Source organism: Eptesicus fuscus, chromosome 13 (assembly GCF_027574615.1).
Source record: "Eptesicus fuscus isolate TK198812 chromosome 13, DD_ASM_mEF_20220401, whole genome shotgun sequence".
NCBI lineage: Eukaryota > Metazoa > Chordata > Mammalia > Chiroptera > Vespertilionidae > Eptesicus > Eptesicus fuscus.
The window spans coordinates 52,842,868-52,866,661 of NC_072485.1; the positions used below are offsets into that span (position 1 = coordinate 52,842,868).

Genomic DNA, 23,794 nt, shown 5'->3' on the forward strand with positions numbered 1-23,794 from the left:
AAGGGTCCTCCCAAGTTCCATCACACTCGAAAGTCAAAGGGGTGAGGGAAGGCTGATTAAGAGAAAGTAAGCATTTCTCCTCAAAGCACAACCCCATGGTTGGCATCCTCAAAACAAGCTTTGAATCAGTGCATTCCTTTTTCTTCACTGGGTAGCCAGTAATAGGCCACTCTAATCAACCCTTTATTCAGCTCTCTATTAGAAATCACAACCTCTCCAGGCCTACCCAGCAAAACTAGCTCACCCTCCCATTCCTCCACAGCACTGAGGCATGTTTGGGACTGCAAACAAGAGGACGGGGTAGGAGCCAGGAAGAGCATCTAAATACAATACCATAAAGATTCAGGCTGGAACGGAAATAGAGATAGAGCATTCTCAAGGTTGATGGGCACTTCTTCCCTTTCCATTTGTAGCACGGAAATTGTCAATATCATTTAAATAAAATATGTGTTTGGATTGACTTTTGCAAAAACTTCCATTGTTCTCCATCTTTGCAAACTTGGCAAGACTTAAATAGTTTCATTTAAGAATAACTTAGAGTTGATAGGTTTTTCTAGTATGTTAAGGCTCCAATTATATTCCTTTCCTCACATCTTCCCTGAACTATATACATAGTGCCCATCAAATAAAAGTGAAAATGCATTTATATTGTTTTTTTACATTTTTTCATATTTAATTCCTTTCATTTAGACGACTACCCATACTATCATTATAAGAACGCACCCGTTAAAATATGTCCCAACTAAAGCTTGGTAGGCTTTGAATGCTCGATAAAAATCATTCTCTGAGGCTAATGAAGACAGAAATTCTGCCTGTAACAATATTAAGTTTGTTTTCTCCAGTGATTCAGAGAAGTGAGCAATCTGTCAGTAATACATTGAGTGAAATTACTTGTCTTGTAGGAATAACTGCTGACAGTCACTGTATCTCAGGGCTGACCCAAACATCTCCCTGCTGACAAACAAATTACTGTGTCTAACTTTGAAAAGGTAACTAGCTTGTTTTTTAATTTTGATTGGTCTTTCAGAATCCCTTATACTTACACACAGTCCCATCCTTCATTGTATTTTAAAAAAAAAAAAAGAAGAAGCAACAAAATGTGTTTTGGGTGGAGAGGTTTGAATTAATGAGTAAAGGGGGGGAAAAAGTAAAGAAAGAAAGCCTTACCATTTGGAGCTAAGAAAAAGAACTGTTATTGCTTCTTCCCGAGACTGTTGTGCAGATAAAACTGGTGAGTGTGTCTACCCAACATTAAGACTGGCAGTGCCGCCAGTGACTGACTGGGTGAGTGAACACATTACCGAGACAGTATTGTAGGAATTAATTTTCTTCAATAAAGTGATTTTTAAGGCTCATATATTTCACAATCTAAACATATGTCACTGTTTCATAAACAAAATAAATGGATTAAAATAATACATTACCAATATGCTGACATGTGGAGATGTTTTAATTAGAAATTCTTAAGCTGTGTGATATTTAACTGCTGTATTTGCTAAAGAGAGCATGTATCATTTAATAAGAAGGCATGAGACAGGTGTATCATTTTGCATGACATGGTTCCAGATTGTGTTTACTATAAGCTACAACTATGAGGCAACATTACTCCTAATTAAAAACAAAATTAAACAAGATCACCTTAAGGATCTATTATATTGAAAGTCATCACCTACAATGAATCAATACACCAAAACCACTTTTTCCTTTAAAAAAAAAAAGTCATTCAGAGCTTAGTTTCTAAGACGATATTTCTTCAGAAACAATCTAACATCTTAGCTATTTAAAGGCCAAATTTACATGACCACCTCATTATACTGGTCCCCCTTCCTTAACATTCTTCTTGACTTACTTGAAGGACCAATGCTAACATAGCTGAGGAAAGCAAATGGCAACTGGTCCTGAAATTTATCCGGGTAGAGAATTGGAATAAGTAGCAATATAACATATTGTTTACTGTAGCAAACGCCCTCTGTTCTCTAAAGGTCAAAAACACAGTAACCTTAGAGTTACAGTTTCTGATTGTTCCCAGGGTTAAAAACATTATCAAAATTAATGGTTCAAGCCCCTCAACCTTCAGATATATGAGTATTCATGACTCCATCTGCTGAACTGTTCAACTAAAAATAGCATTCTTTGGCCTGCTCTCTTCTAATATTGTGCCCCTGAGACAGAAAAAAACCATGCCTTAGATTAGCTCAGAAAACCAACGACGTAAAAAGAAATATTTCCTGCATCTTCTTTATTCCAGAGAAAGACAGAACTGGAATGTACTAATGTAAGAAGGGTCTTTCCACTTCAAATATCTTTTCTCTACTTGATAACAGAATGTTGGGCTTCCAGGCTGTGCCCATAAACACTGTTAAGATTTATCCAGGCTTATAACTGTTAGAAGTAACAACCTTTAAAGGACAAGTTAACTCTGACATCAGATAGGACCAGTGCTGAGCAAAGCAGCAGGGCGGGTATGGGGGTGGTGGTGGTGGTGGTGGTGGTGGTATGTACGTATTATGGACATTTTTTTTTTTACTAAGAATCTCTGTTTAGAAATAAAACAAGTTAACATACTTGCAATGCTTCCTTAGTATCAACAGTTTATTATGATAATGATTGTTGGAGCTGTGACATTTTAGCTTGTCAAAGAAGGGGAGAAAACCTTAGCTAGAAAAGAAAGCAGACTTTAAAATCAATAAAGCAAGCTATTATTAAATGTCCTCTCTAGTCTTGCTCAAAACTTTACATGTTAATGTCTGTAGCAGCTTCGATATGAGTGTCTACTCTGCTGTTCCTAAACATCCCAATAAACATGTTAGACTCACACCTGGGAAGTTTAGGCAATCTGCCTTTCAAACAAGGCCGAGCTTTTCTAACCAGGGTACCATACAAGCAAACAGAACAAAGGTTTCCTAACATGCAGGAAAAACTTGCAAAAAAAGTGGAAGCAAGAAAACAGAGCAAGGATAAACAGAAACCCAAGAAATTCTCAAACCAGCCCGAACTCAAACGGCAAAGCGGTGAGGGCTCCTGCTTAAATGGGTTCTCTATTTAGCCTAAGAAAAGTGACAGACGTCGGCCTATGTTGTGCTTCTCGATCAGCAATGGCTACAGCAACACCCAGATCTGGCCCTCACGTGTATGACATTACGGCATCAAAGCCCGACAGAAGCCAGACTTGACAGCATCAGGGGCCCGTGATGCTGTGACAGAAAGAAGTCAACTTAAGTGACTTGTGAAAAATTAGTAAACGAAAATCTGGGTAGAAAACCAGCTACGAGAAGGCTGATGGGGTAAACCTCAACACTTCAAGAGAACAGAAACGTCAAGGAGGAGAGGCGGTCACCTGCTTTCACGTTCTTTCAAGCACTTAAAAGTTTAACGAACTAACTGTCCCTGAGAGGCTAAGCTTGCTAACTGTTTTCACGTGGAAAGCTTCTTCTTCATGTCCCGTGTCTATTTAGCAATCAATCCCAAACACAGATTTTTCAGAATGTCCAGAGATGTGGTATCTTTTCTACGTCCAAAAGCCTTAGGAGAGAAATCCTTTCTGGCTGTATAGCAGACAGCAGATACTGAGAGTCTATGCCTGGTCATGCCTGGGTGGAAACCCCCGTATTCCGCATATCAAAGGGAACGGGTGGGAGCAAGGGGGCAGCGAGCTCTGGAACTCTTCCCTAGGCTGTTTCCAAGCTGGCCTTTGATCTTGTCCTCTTCTTTCTTCTCTGGAGTAAACGTTATCATTTTCCAACAATGTAGATTCAAAAGCAGCAGAGAAGAAGTCACATGGACACCTTATTGAATATATAGTATGCAATATGTATAACTTGCAGAGCCAATAGAAGCTGAATATACAACGTTGGCCAGCTGTAATTACTTTCTGTTTTTCTTTTTTTTTGAATTGGGCTTCCTATCCTCAGTTAGAATATAAAATGTAGTATTACATCTAACCGAGAACGTCAAAGTGTGTTTCAGTCTGAGGTAATCTGTCTCCATTTGTGTGTGTGTGTGTGTGTGTGTGTGTGTGTGTGTGTGTGTGTGTGATTCAACAGCTAGCTGGCAACTCGCCAGTACCTGAGAGTCCCAAAGAGGAACACCAATGATATACGAAAGGAATCAAGCACGAAATCAGAGAACAACTAGGTCCCTGTAGAAGAAAAGGACTTGGTTTTCAAAAGAGCCATATAAGTAAGCCATCTTCTCCCAAGTAGTAAGAATACCAGACACACACACACACACACACACACACACACACACACACACACCAAAAAACAAACTAACTTAACTAAGAGCTTTCCTGGAAGTTAAATATGAAAGGAATACGATCAAAATGTATGGGGCGAAAGCAACCAGCCAGGAGCAGGCACCCATCCCTACTTCAGCCTGAGAAAACGAAGTTAAGAAACCTGAATTAGGTAGAGTTAGAAATCCTAGGTACAAACTTTGGCTCCAGGAATATTTTGTAGCCTTGGTCAAAAAACTTGACCTCTCTGAACCTCTGTTGTTTATCTGTACAAGCAGAACCATATTCTATCAGCTTCACAGAGTTTTATATGGTCAAATGAGATTTTTGTAATGTTTAAGTGTGTGTGTTTTTTTTTAACATTATACGTCACTACACATTTAAAAAAGTAAAAATAAGTAAAGAAAATAAAGATGGCTTGAAAACACACATAATGTAAAAAAATTTGCCTAAATACATATACAGGAATAAACAACCTAATTCAGGGGCATTGGTTTGACATCTGCTTTTTTTTTTTATTTTTTTATTTTTATGAAAGAAAAAGAGCAAAAAGGAGCCTCCTTAGGAATTACAAGTAGGAAATGATCATGTTGCAGTGCTTAGGTTTTGTGTTTGCCACTTTTGAAAAAGCCTAGAATATGACTGAACAATCCAGTCCCCCACCCAATGAAGCACCAATGGAAGTATTCATACCTCAATCTGTTTGTGGTTGTAAGAGTGGCCACCACCATGTTCAAAGGTGTCCAAACTCCTGCCAAAACGGTCACTTAGGCCCTTTAGCCTTGGGTTAATTTGTGGGTGGGAGACATGACCCTTCTGTTTAGTAGCATATTCAGAAAAAAAAAAAAAAAGACAAAACACACTGTCAGAACTCATGAAACAGAACACATATTTCTAAATCCAGGGTATTGACCACACCAAAGCACAGAAAGTAGAAGGTTTAGGACTCAGATGTCCCTTCATAGAAACTTGGTACTTGGCTCTAAGATCAAACAATGGTACTGATTCTTATTCCTGCCTCTGAATCAAGGGTATACACTCCATAGCATAGCTATCTAAAAGGGAGAAGTAGATTCGGTTTCCTGGTAGTGAGGCCTTTTTTAGAGTTCACCAATTTCAGTAAGTTCCAGTGTTAGTAGTGGGGAAGGGGAAGGCTTGGAAGCGAGGTAGGGTTGCCACTCTTATAGGCAAAAACTTTCATTTCTGCTGGGCAGTCCATAACAAGGCGTTCTGGATGAGGCTTAGGACAAACACTCAAAGTCCTGCAAAAATTCTTACTTGAAGAGCCAATTGAAAATGGTCAAAATAATGTTTTTTCATGGTAAAATAGTTGTACATTTTTTTAATGTTGAGGTTATGTAGGGAATAGCAAAGAAGAAAGTAAAATGCCTAGCCAGGTGCTATCTCCTAGATTATTTAAGGAAACTAAAAAATAATCACAATAAATTATAAGAATACAATACTATCTTTAAACTCTCCACTGTAGTGAAATGAAAGTTGATGGTTATCACATATTTTTTAAATGTGTAAACTCTGAAGGTTTAACCAGTATTTTAATATTATCTTTTTGCGAAAAATACATACTCATTTAAAGTCAATTTACCACTACAATGGCAGTGTTGGGAGGGTGTAAAGATCACCTAGCCCCACTGTAAACCTTTCATTTTACTGTGAAGAAGACAAGGTGCAGATGATTTTTTATTCAGCTTCCTAAACGCTTTCCCCCGAGTTTAGCTTTTAAGTAAAGAACTTGGTCAGACACCGTGCCCAGACTTTCAACCTGGAATGAGGAAGAAGATGAGGTGACGACACACAAGCTCAGGTGCAATATGTTTACATTTTACTAAGCAGCTAACGTAATTTGGTAATAACGACGACCCCCTGTTCTATGAGCTGCTAGAAGGAAAATATCCAACACTGTTCTCCGTTTTGATGCTTATATGTAAAAGCGAACTTGACATAAACTAAGACGGGGGTGGAAAATTGACAAGGAGAAAGCTAATATAGCCAATAACAACCAGCCATCAAGAAACTGTAAAACCATGAACTCACCTGATAGAGAATATAAAGTCCTAAGTCATCGTGTCATTTGTCCTTCAAAAATTATTGAAACTGGCACTTTCCTATTTGCAGTACGGTAAGTACGTAAGGTGTTAATCCTCCCAGGCTATGCTTAAAAAATTATTTAACATTCGGGCCATTATTTAGCATACAGCTGGTTAGCAGTTTTCCACTAGAGCACTGGCGAGCATCCCACATTTTCCTCTGGCACTTACCTGAAGCTGTAAAGGGCTGAGGCCCGAAGCGGCAGCAGCTGCCATTGTTGATGGAATGAACTGTACGGGGTAGTTATCACCTGTCGGAAAGAACAATGCGCACAGGTTTAGACAATGCACGGGGAATCGCAGCAGACAAGTACAAACATGGCCCCGGGATTGCCTGAGCTTTACAACGTTGCTCTAAGCCCAAACATCTGCAGAAACAAAAGGCTTAGTTGGGCACAGACTTGCAGTGCTGCCTTGGAACTTTTTTGTTAACAGATAGCTGGTAGGCAAACTGGCAAAACATGAATGTGATGTTAAAAAAATTTAATGTGCAATTCAAGCATGTTCACTCCATTACAAATCTTGTAATACATCATTTTTTTAGGAGTAAAAAAAATATCTTAAAGCCAGGCTGACACTCCGCTCACTAAGAAAGCATTAAGGCTTTTGTATTAGAACAACAAAAACTGGCTTGTAAGCAAGGCAGAGCGTTAGAGCCCCCAAAAAAGATTATGATCTGTTGACTGTCCATAACCCTAAACTATACTTATTTAAAAAAAATAGAGAAAACATTTTTAAAATGCAACCTCTTCAATCTGATAGCAGTGAGAGGGAAGCTCATCTTATCTGGCAACCTTCTGTGAAATGCCTGGTATCCCGACGGGGGTGGAAACATTATGTTTCTGGATTAACTTCTGTGGAGCCTAGTACAGAACCATGAACTCCAGGCACTTATCGCTTACTCCTGGATGATGTGATTACATAACCTCACATTTTACAGGGACTGTCTCCATTAAAGTTCGGAAAATATTGAGCGTGGCTCAGCAGCGGTCAATGCTGCATCCTAACGTGTTTCTGACTCCAGTCCTCTCCTAAATAGGGGGACGGAGGTGCCGATGGTGACCTACGAGCACAGGCTGTGTGCAGCGACCTGAGGGACCAACAGAAAGCACTGAGGACTGTACTGTGATCGTGGTCACTGAGGTCAAAAATGAACACTTGCGGACAAATCACACAATATGAGGGATTAAATGGAGCGTCGCTTTGGCTCCGGCCACTCATTTAAAGTCAGCGTCGCGCGCTATCTCTGGGCTATATTTTAATAGGCTGTTCCTTCACACATTTTTGACATTTATAATAATCATGCTGTTTTGCATGAACTTTTCCACACCGGAAACTGAATGGATAATGAAGAGACGGTGTAGGAAGAATCACAGGAACCGTGGCAGTCAACTGGAAAGCAACCGAACCTCTTGGTTTTTTCCTGCATGGACACCAGCACCTGGGGCCTTCCTGATGCCCCTGCTTCCCTGGGCCGCGTCCTGCCGGCCACACGAAGTGCTGCTCAGCTGGCCCAATGTGCGTGTTTAGTCACTTTCACTTTTAACAAATTCTTAGCTTCTAATCTGCACAGTCTCTTTGCATCATATCCATAATACCTCATCAGACCATTGAGCACAGTGTGTGCTCGTGTGCAGTCCAGTAACAATTGGCTTCTGATTGCATACGAGCGCTGCTACAATGCACTCACTAGCACTATGCTGTGCGGGTCTCCTATGGAGTAATGTTCAAAATATCTGATCTTGTTTCTCCCCCTTCCATGAGGTTGATTTTGGTTTGCAGTGCTGCATGAGCTTTTTAAAAAAGTTAACTAGGCCAAATTATTTTTTTTTTTTGTCGTAAGTGACTGTCGCTTTATGCTTAAATAATTCTACTGATCTCCTTGATATTTAAACTAAATTATCGGATGAAAGAATATTCCTATCTAAGTCAAATAGTATTTCTTCGGTTGATATCTGATCAGGTTAAAAAAAATCACAAAACGATGCTGAATTAATGATGCTTCAAAAATAGGGTGGAAAAAAAATCCCCATTCCAACTATCAACATGGACTGCCTCCTGGAACATTTTAGAGCGATTCTTTCTTTAAATATCATGCATTATTCATACTAACGCTAAACCACAAAACCCCCCTCCCTGTAAGTTTAATACCAGTTGCTTTATTTGTACTAAAACATTTTTCATGTCAAACATATTTTAAAAAATCAAACTCTAAAAGAATTCCCTGGGGCACTCCTTTTTTCATAGCTGTCATGCTTCTATGCTATGAAATAGCTGATTTTTTTAAATAGTTTTTGGCTTGCTAGTTAATTTATTACTATCTCTACCACACCCTGTAGTACTCTCCAGCTCACCTGCTGGCTACAAACAGCTCTCTTTCTACTGCTGACAAGCTTATTTTTAAAGCGTTTCTAACTTTGCTGCTGGTTTGAATCTGTACGTTTAAATATAATCTTTGCAAAGCTATTTCTCCAGAACATACCATTGTATCGATATTAAAAGTGAAAATGAATACATTAGCGCAACAGTGATTATCACAGAAGATAATTAGAAGAGAGAGAAAAAGGAAAAGTCAAGAGAGGGAGAAGATAAGGGTGAAGAAAGGGGGGGGCATTATAAAAGTAGAAGAGGAAAATATAAGAGGGAGAGGGATTTAGGGTGCTGGGAAGTTTAATTTTTTTATAACAAAGTTACGTGCTCTCCCCAACCCCCTTTAATTTCCTCTGTGTAAGAGTTGATCAAGAAGTTCTCAGTGGCTGACTTGGCAAGGAATCAGTCAACATGTTGTAGCAATTTTTTTCAAATTTGTCTCTGGATTTGAAATGCTTGCGTGAGCACCCATTCTTTTAAATTTGTACAAAGGAAGATGAAGCCTGTTGGAACAGGTTGGCTTTAAGGCGCTGCCGTACTCATACTCTGGCTCCCGCCACCTCTGGTGTTCGAAGACAACCTCCAAGAGATCGTCTGGGAAAGAATGCCCATTCTGCAAATCCATCTCTCCAGCCTTCGAGATTTTCCAACTGACTACTTTTACCTGAGGATTACAGAACACACACGAAACAGGATTTAAAATCTATGGGACATTTGCCTAACCTTCGTTTCACTTGTCACACTGGGTAACATTCCTTTGCAATCAAAGCAGCGCCACAGCAAGAGTCCCTGAATGACAGAAAGTACATTGTGTCGTTTTCAGGGAAACCGAAATGAAGCCAAAACTTATTAAGACTTAACTACAGGAGGAGGGGGAACTAGGACTCAGTCTACCTCCTACAAGAATACTCGTAGTTTGTGTAATTCAGATAGAAATTCCACTTTCATTAGAGAGTCAAAAATCCCATAGGTAAAATTCTGTCCATTTAGTTTTATTCTTCAGAAAGACAAGGGACTGGGATGGTTGTGGTCTTCTGAGATATTCACTTCAGATATTATCCTATTGAGGGAATCATTTAAAGAGCTTGGGAGGAGTAGAGAAGAAAAATACATTAAACTGGGAGACAGGATTCAAAGATTCTTCAGTTAACTGGCTCAAAGTCTCACACCTTACTTTACACACTCTAAAACAGAAGAAACATTTACTACACGACCCTAACTCTCTCACAGATTATTGGGTGGTGGCATCATAGGTTGATGGCAAATTACTTGAGTTGCAAAATAACTTATATATAGACTCCACTTTTATAAGCTATCATCATTCTTGCTACAATGCAGAAATAGTTCAATCACTATCATCAATATAGACTTGGACATACCACTTTGCATCTTGCCTGAATGTATGTATTCAGAGTAGCAAAATATTACACTTCCTCTATATTCTAAAAAATTGCCATAATCAATCTGAATTTATCTTTGTGAAACATCACATTGCAGCAACAGTTAGCAGGTAATGGGTGACTTCAGAGAGGAAGGGAGAAGGCAAGAGAGAGAGAAACATCAATGATGAGAGAGAATCACTGATTGGCTGCCTCCTGCACGCCCCACACTGGGGATGATCAAGCCTGCAACCCAGGCATGTGCCCTGACCAGGGAATCAAACCACAACCTCCTGGTTCATAGGTCGACACTTAACCACTTAGCCATGCTGGCCAGGCTGTCTGCATTGTTTTTTATACCTTCAAAGAAGCTAAGAATCAAGAATCAATCTTAATTTCTTCACCTATTTCATAGATGCATCCACACCTCTGACCAATATATAAAAATCCATGGAATTTGTCACAATAGCAATTAAATAAGTGAGGGTGGATGAACTAATATAAATCCACCCCCATTATAAGAAATGAAATTATAATACCAACTCAGTTTATGCCTTAATGTTAGCTCACCAATGATATAGGCTCCATATATGAAGGAGGATTAGTTTACATGGGTGAACAGATTTTCTTCTTGGACTTCAAAATTTTTATTTAAAAATTAGAGCACTAATATGAAGAAACTAAGATGCTTTAATTTCAAGTAGATAGATTTAATCAAGAATTCCAGCAACAGTGGTTACACACCTATGGTTTAATTCTGGAAGCGGTGGAAATCCCAGCTTTATAAGATGTCATTTGGGAAACCCCATACGTATAAATCACATTTTTTTCTACAGAAAAAGCAAACACCAGATTTTTCTTAATGTTATCCACATTTAGACCGTGTCCACAAGAGTGTAAAATATCAAATCAGAGAACCAGTCTGGATTCTATCTCTGCTAATTCCTAGATGGGAGTGCTTAGAAAAGTTAATCAATGTGTTTAACTTCCTTTTTTCTCAAGGAGCATCTTTTATTTTATTTTTATTTTTAAATATTTATTGTTGAAAATATTACATATGACCCCTTTCCGCGCACTCCCCCCCAGCCCCGCCCTTGACCTCTTCTAGCCTTCCTGCCCCTGCCCCAGGCCTTCACCACCCTATTGTCTGTGTCCATGGGTTATGAATACCAGTATATGCATACAAGTTCTTTGGTTGTTTGATTTTTGTTTTCTTTTAACAAAATAGAAATAATGCTACTTTTACCTTAGAATTCATATGACAATTAAATTAGAATATATATTATATTTATATAATTATTTTATATAAATGCTTATTTCATTTATTTACTAGTATATAAAACTTATTATTTATATGTTTATAGACAAATGGTGCTCAATAAATGCTAAATGAAACAAAGGAATTAAAAAGAAGCATTAGATAACAATTGTACACCAACAAATTAGAAAATCTAGAAGAAATGGACAAATTCTTGAAAGACAAAAATTACCTAAAAGGATTTGAGAAAAAGTAAAAAATACCAACAGAACTATAACAGGTAAAGAGATTGAATCAGTAATCAAAACCTCCCAACAAAGAAAAGTCTTGGATCAGATGGCTTCACCAGTAAGTTTTATTGAATATTGAAGAAAAATTAACACTAATCTTTCCCAAAATCTTCAACAAGAGAGAGAGAGAGAGAGAGAGAGAGAGAGAGAGAAATTCCTCCTAACTATTCAGTAATGAGACCAACATTACCTTGACACCAAATCCAGATAAAGACATCACAGAAAAATAAAAACACAAAAAACAGACCAATATCCTTTATGAATATAGATACAAAGATCCTCAACAAAATATTAGCATACTGAATCTAAAAACATATTAAAAGCATTATTCACTACTAGAGGCCCGGTGCATGAAATTCATGCACAGCGGGGGGAGGAGGTGTCCCTCAGCCCAGCCTGCACCCTCTCCAATCTGGGCCCCCTCTCACAATCCAGGACTGCTGGCTCCCAACCGCTTGCCTGATTGCCCCTAACCGCTTCTGCCTGCCAGCCTGATTGCCCCTAACCACTCCCCTGCCAGCCTGATCGACGTCTAACTGCTCCCCTGCCAGCCCGATTGCCCCTAACTGCCCTCCCCTGCCAGCCTGATCACCCTTAACTGCCCTCCTCTGCCAGCCTGGTCACCCTTAACTGTACTCCCCTGTAGGCCTGGTCGCCCCCAACTGCCCTCCCCTGCTGGCTTGGTCGCCCCCAACTGCCCTCCCCTGCAGGCCTGGTTTCCCCCAACTGCCCTCCCCTGCTGGCCTGGTTGCCCCCAACTGCCCTCCCCTGTAGGCCTGGTCTCCCCCAACTGCCCTCCCCTGCAGGCCTGGTCCCCTCCAACTTCCCTCCCCTGCAGGCCTGATCCCTGCCAACTGCCCTCCTCTACTAGCCCAGTCACTCCTAACTGCCCTCCCCTGCTGGCCTGATCACCCTCAACTGCCCTCTCCTGCAGGCCATCTTGTGTCCACATGGGGGCAGCCATCTTTGACCACATGGGGGCAGCCATCTTGTGTGTTGGAGTGATGGTCAATTGCATATTACTCTTTTATTAGCTAGGATGACTAGGTAATATTTATCCCAAGAATGCAAGAGTGGTTCAACATCTAAAAGAATCAGTGTAATACATCATATTTATAGAATAAAGGGGGAAAACCCCCACTTGATCATCTCAACTGATGCATTTGACAAAATCTAATAACCATTCATGATAGTAAAAATAGTCTCAGAAAAGTAGGAATACAGGAAAAGTTCATCAACATGCACAATTCCTGTGGGTAACACTCCTCAGTAAGCCAACGAGGTGGGGGAGCTTGCTTGCTGTTCACTGTGCACAGGAACCCTGCAAGGCCCAGAGCGATGGGCAAACTATCTGAAGGGGAAGTCCCAGAGCCCTAAATATGTTAGTTTAGACTGTGCTAATATGGGTTCAGAAACAGTGAACTTCCACTGTGAATATCACCCCAAGGAGGGCCTGGCTGTCCAGCAATCAAGACGATTATTCAATCAGCTGGCAGCATAAGCTCTCTGGAATTGTTTTAGGTTATGGGAAGGTAGAAAAGGGGAAAAAAGAGAGTCCTTTATTTTGTAATTTATGAAGACCAAGGTAGTGTTTGCTCAGCCTCTTGCTTAGAGGACCAAAATATCAAGTTATGTGACAAAGCTCCTCTCTTCTAAAAATGTAGTCATTGTCTCATGTGTATTTCAAGTGAAATTACCATAGCTCAGTTTACAGCAAAAAAAGTTTTCTTATTCCAGACTCTGGTCCAAATTCAGACTCTGGTCCAGAATTCTCCTCCCCAAATTCAGGTGAATGACAAGAACACTGAATAGATTAAGTCTCCTGAATATGTGATTTCTCTACTAATAGTGTAAGAACATATAACTTTAATTCTTTTTACGTATAATTTCTATATACACTAAAGCCTAGATTAGCCAACATATTAAAGAATGTAGAGTTCTGCTTAATTAATTTCTCTCACATAACTTAGGAGTCACCAGAAAATACTTTTATCACCAGCCTTGCCTGGGATTAAAAACTGTCCTAATGTCCAAATCTATTGTCCTGCCTTAACCAAAAGGTTTTAGTCAAAATAATCAAATACAACTTTGCTTCCCCAGAACACTACCCTGCGCTGCACATATGCTGTTCAATGAAGGTAACTCACACCTGCATCATATTGTCCAAATCTCTATATTCTTCTTAGTTACATATTATAATCTCATTGATGCTGTCTGAGAAGACTTTTAAAAAAGGGTCCAACTTCATTGACTATATAACAATATATGTCCTCATGAAAAATGTCATCATTGTTTTAATAAAATTAGGTAAGCAACATGTTAACTATGTTGATATCTATGTCTAGAAGAAAGTAAGGCCCATACCCGATTTTGAAGTATGGAGAATATTAAATTTAAAAACACTGAAATTAAATAGAGAGTTTCCACATATAGTTCATTTAAAAGGATTCTAAGACTGGTATAGAGATGACAAACTCAGGTTCAGGATAAACCAGTAAATTTAGTTTACATCAACATTCCAAAGATACTCAAGACGAAGAAACAGTTCAGAAATATTTACAGAGAACAGAGAAGGACTGAATCACTGCACTGACAGAAACATGTTCTCTGACAAAATATACTCCTGTCCTTAACATGAATCCCAACTTCATAGGGTATATAACTTGTTCTGAAAATTCTGCTCTAGAAAAATCAATGTTTAGCAATCCGAATACCACAACTGTCTTTCACTCAGGTGTCCAAAAAACCTTTAATACTAAGGATTGACTTTTTTTTTTTTTAATCTGAGGAATTTTCAAAGTCAATCCTTAAATTAGCCAATCCCTTGACATCTGTATTCTTTAAATCATTTGAGTTTTGACACACATCTTACCTTGCCTTACAAGGAAGGGTGTACTCTGACAAATGCAAAAGAATAATCAATAGCCACAAGCAGTTAAAATAGATATCAAAATTCACCAGGTTTGTTTTTATGCTACTTAGTAAACTTTCTTACCAAACATTTTAGTAGAGTGATTTATATTTTATTAGTGCTTTAAGCATATTAAAATACCTTTGTTCACTTTGTAAACCCCACACACACAAAAAAAAACTGCTGCACTCAGATTTGTTACACACAGATTTGGTGGTTAATATAAGCAGGTTAATATGTTAAAAAGAACTTGACACAGAAATTATTAATGAGTAGAACAAGGTCACTACTTCTGAGCTGAGGTCACTTACAAAGAATGCACAAATGAAATTAAGGTTGACTTTTATTTACTTGACTATCTTCTTACATTGGATTCCTTTGGCAACATGTCTTTAAACATTTAAAGCCCTGTTTACAAGGAGGCTCTGAAAGAAGCTTCAAACCATTCTGAGTCCCTAATTGAATTCCCTAGGAGTCCAGTAAACTCAGAGGAATAAAGAAAAATCATAACATTTGCTAAATCATCTCAAAACATATTTCACTGCAAGGTTATGTGACCTGTTTTTTGAGGTTCCAAGATGAATGAGAAAATACTACTGAATGTTTCATTATTTAGACTAACATCAAAAAGAATTTTAGCTATTAATGGTAAGTTAATTAAATCAATCCAGTTTTAATTTTTCTTCCAAGAGAAATCAGACAACAACTAATAACAACATTTTATACTGTACATGACCACTCGGCCAGAATATAAAAGCTCTCGGGAAGGAAAGTATCTGTAACCAAAGACAATTATTCACAGTAAAGGTAAGAGACAGAGCTAATAAAAATGTGTAATCGCCCCCAGGGAAAGTAGCACTTTATCTATGAATTAAAAAAAAAAATCAAGTGGAAGAAGAGAAAGGAAAAGTTTTTAGCAACCAATTAGTTTATTAACATGTCACCTTCCCAATTAACTTCCCAGTTCTAATTTTACTTTTAAATAAGCTTTCATGATCTTTGTACTCCTAGTTCTTTCATGTGCTCCTGTGTTTGTTGTGACTACTAAGCAAAAACATGTGGATTTTAGCATTTCCAAAAGAATGTTAAATCCCTCTCTACTTACCTGGTTTGTATGTTATTCCAGGGGGGAAGAGGAATCCCTGCTGGGCAGCAGCAGCTGCTGCCAGGGTCCGCTGGTCATGTGGAAAAATTGGGATCATGAGCGGAGGCATGTGACCCTGAACCTGCTAAACAGAAGAGAGCCTATGATCAGACAGAGAGCAAATGTACGCCAAGAAGTATTTGTTTTTCACTCCTGGTGGTGTGTGGGTACCCAAACAGCCACCCACCTCCAACCTCATTCCAAATATGCTCCCTCAGAAAACTTGGGCCACATCCCACAAGTCCCTTCTCTTAGATCCCATTAGCACAGCAAGAACATCACCTCATTGTGAATCTGCTTCACCCCTGCTTCCACTAAATTGCAGTGACTGGTTTTCTTTTATCTTAACTTTATTTTTCCTTTATTTTCTTTCCTTTTTTTAAAACAAAGAAATAAGTTGCTTCTTACATTGCACGATGTTTAAAGGTTTTCACCCTTACACCAGCTTTGCATTCTATGCTTTATTTTGAAAACAGTATTTAGTATCCTTGGACAGAAAATAATGTCTAATTGTTATGTATTCCAAAAGCTGTGTCTCCCCAGTTAGGTGTCTTATTTCAAAGCCTCACCGCATTATGTGAAACATATAGCTCTTCAGATTTAAGGCTACTACATCTTGGCTCCCAATTAAACTAATATTCTTTGCCATACACACCTCGATGTAACATATAAATTGCTTGTCTGGCTAAGCAGTTTTACAGCTTTATGCACTACCATGTAGCTCAGTAATTATGGAGTTGTATTCAGAGAGCATTTCATAATAAATCCTACTACATCAAATTTCATTTGACCTCAATAAATGTATCAAAGAGCACAAAAATGCAAAATAGAAAATCTTCACTCTCTATATCAGTATTTGTATACCATATAAAGAAAGCAAGAGCTATGACAGAATCATGCCTGTGGAAATCACACTTTAATTTCCCAGCTCCCTCCTTTCCTCGAGGCATGCTGCCCTGGTTCTCGAGAGCATCATAGGAAGGTTTAGTCCTGGCTTTCAGGGCCTGATTCTATAAGTTGAACTACGGGACTTTTGTTATATAAAGGTCAAAACTAGGGTGTATTAACAGAAATGATCTTTTAGTTCAAACTGGGTTTTTGGCCTCCTTACTAGTATAAAAAGACTACATGATATTCTATTTAAGATGTAAACCTTTACCACTAATTCTACCAGCCCCAAACCTTTCCCCTGTTTAAATTCCTAAATCTTCTCTTCAGGCAGAAATCCACACACTGGCTGGTGACCCTGTTTAAATAGCACTAACTTGCCTTGTCCTGTCCTTGTTCCCTCCACAGCCAGGGACATGGTGCAAAATGCTTCTGTGTGGGTCTAAGAGGTTTCATTTACCAACAGTTTCACTCTAGGGAAAGCCCTATGATGTGGGTTAATAAAGGGCAAGCAAAAAATAAACACTTTACAGTATTTTTCTGAATTCATTTCTCAGGAAAATCAACTTATAATAAAAAGGTCTTTGTGCAATTACTACCTTGCCAGTGGGGCGTGAAAGAAACTAGCTTTAGGCAGCTATTTCTTCCATTTTAGCTGAGGTAAGCCCAAGTTTTGTACGTGAGAGTACAAACTTAGCCTGCTTCAATTGGAGCTGATCCCCCAGTGCCCAGGTCTTGCCTTTAACCCTGAAGAAAAACACTAAGTTTGCTTTCAACCCCAGCTGATCGTGACCTGATGCAAATCTGAGATGTCAACGTTGAGGGCACTGTGCTACATCAGAAAGTAAAACATGGTATTCTTTGAGGGTGACTATTGTTCAGTGCAAGAGTATATAGAAGCAAATCCTTTCATTTACTCCTAGAAATATGGTGCTCTCACGTACCCAGCACATAGCTCAGATGCTTCACACTCTAAAGAAGGGGAACAAGAAAGTTGAGAAGTCTAGGTATCATATTTATTTAATATTTCCTTTTGTCGTTTAACAAACATTTATTACATTTTATTTATTTATTTATTTATTTATTTATTTATTTATTTATTTATTTATTTATTTTAATCCTCACCCAAGGATATGCTTTCACTGTTTTAGAGAGAGAGAGAGAGAGAGAGAGAGAGAGAGAGAGAGAGAGAGAGACATCAATGTGAAAGAAAAATCCATTGGTTGCCTCCCATACACACCCCAACCAGGGAACGAACCCACAACCTAGGCATGTGCCTTGACTAGGAATCAAACCCGCAACCTTTGGTGCTTGAGACCAATGCTCCAACCAATGAGCCACCTTAACAGCCATGACTATGAAGTTATTATTACGTGTGATGGATCTTGAGAAGTAGCTCGGGGGAAACGGAGGCCATTTAGCTTAGGATAGAAAAGATATGCTATATTCAAATGTTTGAAGGAATGATATATGGAAGATGAACCAGATTAAGTCTGAGCAGTTATAATGGGCAGAACTAGGTTGAAAAAAAAAAGAGATTTTAGGGAAGTTTAATGCGAAGAATTTTCTAATAATGAGTTCTCCAACAATCACTGATGAAAGAGTGTGTGTGCCATTTCCCTAGAGGTGGTCAAGTAAAGGCTGCACACCTACATGTGAGAAATTCTTGAAAGGACATGTGAAACTAAAACCCTGATTAGATAATGACCTGTAGAGCCTTTGCAACTTGATAATTCTATGGTAGTTTAAGAGTCAACATTAGGAAGATAATTCGATCTAGTCATTCTTTCAGCCATTCCACACATAATTTATTCACAATCTACTCTGCCTACAAAGGCTTTGCTGCCAAACAATCCGAGCTTACATCTGTATACTGCCCTTCTGTTGGCTGTGTGATCTTGAACACTCATTTAACCTTCCTGAGTCCATTCTGTCATATAAAAAGCAAAGCCAGTGATACTACCTTACATGGTTATTGTGAGGATTAATAGACAAGGAAAGTAATGCTTGTGGCACAGTGAGTGGCACATAATAGGCACTCAGTAAGCGTTAGGTCTTTGCTCTTTTTTTGATATAGTTTGAATATCCAGTACTAGAAAATTATCAATTTACTGATAAAAGAAGAAACAGTAGATCTTACCCATAACTCTAATTCAAAAAAGAAAACATGAGCCAACTAAATAATTCCATTTGGCAGGCCGAGGCTTGTCATGTTCTAGGCAGACACCACACCTCACAGAGCATTATCCCATCCCAAGTATCTAGAAAACCGTGAAAAAGAAGAGGTGGGATTACTGGGATCATTTGAAGATGTAATTATTCATTAAGCATCTTAGGAGGAAAACATAATTTTATTTTCACGGTGCCCAAGATCTTTATATCATAAGGGATCAATGGAAATTAGGCATCAGGCCTTAATTCTTGAATCTTGGTGCCTGAAGATATTTCCTTTGAAACTAGCTATGTACATGAGAAAACTAAGTAAACTATCTAGAGTCCCTTTTTAATGTCAAAGAGCTATAGGGGTTTCATAAGAACATAAGCTGTAGTTTAGGGAAGTTCCTTTCTGCCCATCACCCTCTACAGGTAGGAAATGTTAGACATTTTCAATGCTATTATCTCAGAGGCAGTTTCAATAAAATGAGGGTCAAAGTAAATAAAGAGGGGAACAGTAGGCATAGAGAGAGCAATAGTAATAATAGATTCAGAGGTGGAACAGAGTTTAGAGTTGATCTCACCTAGTAGTTCTCCAAGTATGGTCCCTGACCAGCAGCATCAGCCATACCTGAGAATTTTAAAAAAGCAAATTATGGGGCTCCACCCCAGACCTATGAATCAGAAACTCTGGGGTTGGATCCAACTATCTAAAATGTAGACTAAAATAGCCCAGAGCAGTGAGGCTCAAATTTTAGTGTGCATCAGAATCTGGAGGGCTTGTAAAACAAAGATTGCTCAACCCCACCCTCAAAGTCTCTGAATCAGTAGATTTGAGGTAGGGGCCTAAGAGTGTATTTTTCTAACAAATCCCCATGTGAACTGAAGCTGGTGCTGCTGGTCCAGGGACTACTCTTTGAAGATCACTAATCTAAATCAAACCTCACATGGAACCCGGTGACTAGAGAAGGTAAAAGATATAATCCTGAGGTTACACTGCCTATGACCATGCTGGATCTAGAGTCCAGAACTGCTAATTACCCTGTCCAGAGCTTTCTCTATTGAATCACATGGACTTCAGTGATAGAAAACAGGGGAAACCACATGTGTACACACTTTCGGTAGAGAAAATCTGGAGCCCTGCAACTAAAAACAATTTTATGTTTCAGAGGTATATTGTTGGAGTGTGGCTATTACATTTGTTTAGTTTCAGTTTCTTTTGTCTTCTCTCTTGTTTTGCACCCATAACAACTTGATCATAAATCTACTGTAACTAATTCCAATAATTTATTATAATACATTCATTAGCAATGATCATTTAGCTCCAAATGATAAAATTTTCCTTAACTTGTCTTAAGTAAAACAATGATATGCCCTTTACTAAACACAAACCAAAATATCCAGTGGCCAATTAGAATCTAGGCTGAGAGATGATAGAAAGCTCCTTTCTAGCTCTAATTCCAGAAGGAACAGTAGTGGTAATGATAACCACAACAGCTAGTCCTTTCCAGTGTTTCCTACATGTCCAGCACAGGGAAAGTGATTTACATGCTCTATCTCATTTAATCTTCAAAATTCTATGGTGTACTTACTGTTATTCTCATTCCCTTAATGAGGAAGTCAAAACCGTGAGAGGTTAAGTAACTTTGGTCAATTAAAAAGTGGTGGAGCCAGGATTCAAGTCCCAGATAAATCAGGCTCAAAGTCTATACTTTTAAGTCCCATTTAAAGTCATCCCTAACTAAACCAACCTAATTGAGATAAGGAATATAATTCTTTGTGATAGCCATTATTTGACTGGAAGTTTTATAAACATAACTGTAATTTATATAAAGTTGTAATAAATGATACATAGAAATCCAATGTACCTTTTACCCAGTTTCCTCCAATAGTAGCATCTTGAAAAACTATAGTACAATATCACAACTAGGGTATTGACATTGATATAATCCAACAATCTTATCCAGATTTCCCCAGTGTGATACTATGTTAAAGGAATTATCTGTCTTAAAAATTAGTAAGGGTAATGGAGGTCTATGAATACTTCCAACCACCATCTGTTATAGAAAACTCACCAGTACAACTCATCGGTGCAAATAGTCATGTGTTGCATAACAACATTTCGGTCAGTGACAAAACCACATATACGATGACGGTAGCATACAATTATAATAGAGTGGAAAAATTCCTAACAGCGTAGTGACACCGTAGTCATTGTAATGTCTAGAGCAACAAATTATCCACATGTTTGTTTTGATGCTGGTGTAAACAAACCTACTGTGCTGCCAGGTGTATAAAAGTATAGCACTTACAACCACAGTAGTAGGCTATACCATCTAGGTTTGCGTAAATACATTCTATAATGTTTGCACAACAAACAAGTCACCAAACAATGCATTTCTCAGAAGGTAACCCTGTCACAGTGGCTCATGATTGTAATATAAGCGGGATGTATAAATGGGAAGTATAAATTAAAACAACAATTTCCCCCTTTCATAACTGTCCATTTATTGTACTTACTAGAAGATTATTGGTTGAAGGTAGGAAATAGAAAACAAGGGCAAGTTAGCTGGGAGAGATAAGAGGGCTTGGTGGCTACACACAAACACATAAGCACCTGGAGTACTTTCCTCCTGTGGAAGCTGAATTAAGTCCGCTGGCTAAGTATTAGTGCTTAAGGCAGATAAAGAATTTTGAAGGTACAGAACAGCCCCCACCCTGCTCTGAAGAATGTAAGCCTGCCTTTCCTTTTCCTTCCCATCATCCTATTTCCCCATCTGGTGACATGCCAGGAAAGGCACTCACACTGGAAACAGCAACCTCCAAAAATAGTTTACTGAAGAATAAAAAATAATAGAATTCCCCTCGCTGCATCAAAGAATGACCAGTCTCCACATGTATTTTCCAAGATGTTATCAAAAATTCAAAATAGCATTCTTTCTACTTGAAAGGATAGCTTTCCCTTAGCACAAATTCACAGATACTTGGTAATTATCCTGTAGATAAAGGAGTAAAACAGATTTTGTTAAGACAAAGAGTGAAACTTGATGTGGCCAAAAATATATCTCTGAGTATGAAACTGCATTATTTTTATGGCCCTGGAAGTCAGCAATAACTGGCTGGATATGTCACGTGAATGACTAATGAGAAACTGGGAACCCATCGTCGGTGAAGCTCAGTAAGTGTGTATTGGAAGGAACACAGCGCACACCCCAAATCACAACTGCCCATTCATTCTAACCTCCACCGTTCCTCACCAAAGCAGCTCCCTTTTGGAAAGGAGGGAATCACATTCTTGATCAAATAGGGTACATGCCAGGGAATTTTTTAATTTTTTTTTAACTTCTTTATTGATTAAGGTATTACACATATGTCCTTATCCCCCCATTACCCCTCCCAGCCCCACCCCCCACTCATGCCCTCACCCCCCCCTGTTGTCTGTGTCCATTGGTTAGGCTTATATGCCAGGGAATTTTAATTGCTTGGGTGTTCCTCACATCGTTCAGGCAATCCAGGCAGCGGCAGATGCACGTGAAACACTTAGGTTCTGTCTCTTCCTATTTCTAAAACAGAATTGTTGCATCAACACTCATCCCCTTTGTTTTCTCTGTGCTAAGTTGTTGATGATGCTATTTTTTGCCATCTGCCCCAGAGCTTCATTAAAGATACATGAATGGGCTAACTGGCCTGATATCTTGTGAGGAACAGGTGCTATTGTTTGTCCCTGAAGACTTGCACTAAAGATATGACTCAGAATACTTGAGAAAGAGCATCTGCAGCAGTCAGTCAGAGAGCGACTTGGCAGAGACCTGGCTACGTGCTAATATGCAAACACACTCAGGGGGACTCATTTTCTCTTTCATGAAGATTACCTAACTTTTTTAGTGATGGGAAACAAGAATTTGTGTTGAAAATCATAAGAATATTAGTGTCTATTAGTGAGTTAAAGGCAGTGAGCAAATGAAGATCTTTTTAATGCTTTATTTCTAGAATATCATTCCTCATGGGGTTTAATTGGAGCACGCTTTTTTAATCTGTCGGAAGAAGTGTATCCAATGTTTATAAATCATGACAGAAGGAGGGAAAGACAGAGACAGAAAATAGAGAGTGATAAAGAGTGATCAGAGGAAGAGGCCGAGAATACAGACAGAAAAGGTGGGAAGGGGAGGGAAATTATTTAAAGGCCATATTCTTTATTGCAAAGAGTAGCTGAGTCATTTGTGTAAAGTGTTACCACTGTAAAAGCTGCAGTGTCTACAGTGAAAGAAATAAAGGCCCCAGAAAACTTACATTAAAAGCCTTCAAGGTCAGGAAGGTGTCTTCTGACTGTCTGAAAGTGCATGCTAAGCCCTTTTGTAGAGTTAGGAATGAAAAGGTCTCATTTGATAGGATAAATAGTGCCTTAACTATAAACACTTTTAGTTTTAAACTTTTTGTTGTTGTTGTTGGTTGTGGTGGTGTTGTTAAAAATCGGTCTAATATGTTGAGACTCTTCTTTGACCTGCCTTAGAAAGCATAATGCAGTTGGTCAACACACTGAACTTCTCATGGTTGGCCTGTTTGAAGTACACAAAGGAACCTTATATTATATATGTCCTACCCTAGTATTCACAAATTGTTTCAATCCATTAATCATCTCCCTCCAGGTAAATTGAGTGTCCTGAATGGCCTGTGCCATTTGTATTTCCCTACTGCTCTTATCACCAGGCTAAAAACATACTAGGCATTTTGCTTCAACTGATCCATCTGAGAACCACCTAGGGCCTAAGCACAGGTTTTCTAAGCACTAATTTCCATAGGTTAGTATTGTTAATGCAGCTACAAAAGATGTAAAACTGTAGCTGTTCTCATTCCAGAAGAGAATAAAGAAAGACTTTTAAATACATCTTGATATCACCTTGTTTGTTTTTCATTTGTCTTATTTAGCAAACCTCTGGCTGCTGCAGCTAATGGAGGAGAGCAAATCCTTGCTTCCTAGAGAATCCAGTTAGCTCTAGCAGGAGAACAATCAAACCGAAATTTCATCAGGAACAATTCTGGGACACAGCTTTTTTAAAGTAT

General features: G+C 38.7%; 1 protein-coding gene across 2 annotated transcripts in view; it reads right to left on the reverse strand.

Moving 5' to 3' along the window:
* The window catches only part of SOX6 (SRY-box transcription factor 6), a 557,752-nt gene that overhangs the window by 98,541 nt on the left and 435,417 nt on the right, over positions 1 to 23,794 (reverse strand). For both annotated transcript variants that reach the window (XM_054724743.1, XM_028159941.2), the window contains 3 exons: positions 15,653 to 15,776; positions 6,511 to 6,590; positions 4,928 to 5,050 (listed from right to left, as the gene is read on the reverse strand). In XM_054724743.1, coding sequence (XP_054580718.1) covers positions 4,928 to 5,050; positions 6,511 to 6,590; positions 15,653 to 15,776 — 327 coding nt within the window. The remainder of the gene's footprint in view (positions 1 to 4,927; positions 5,051 to 6,510; positions 6,591 to 15,652; positions 15,777 to 23,794) is intronic.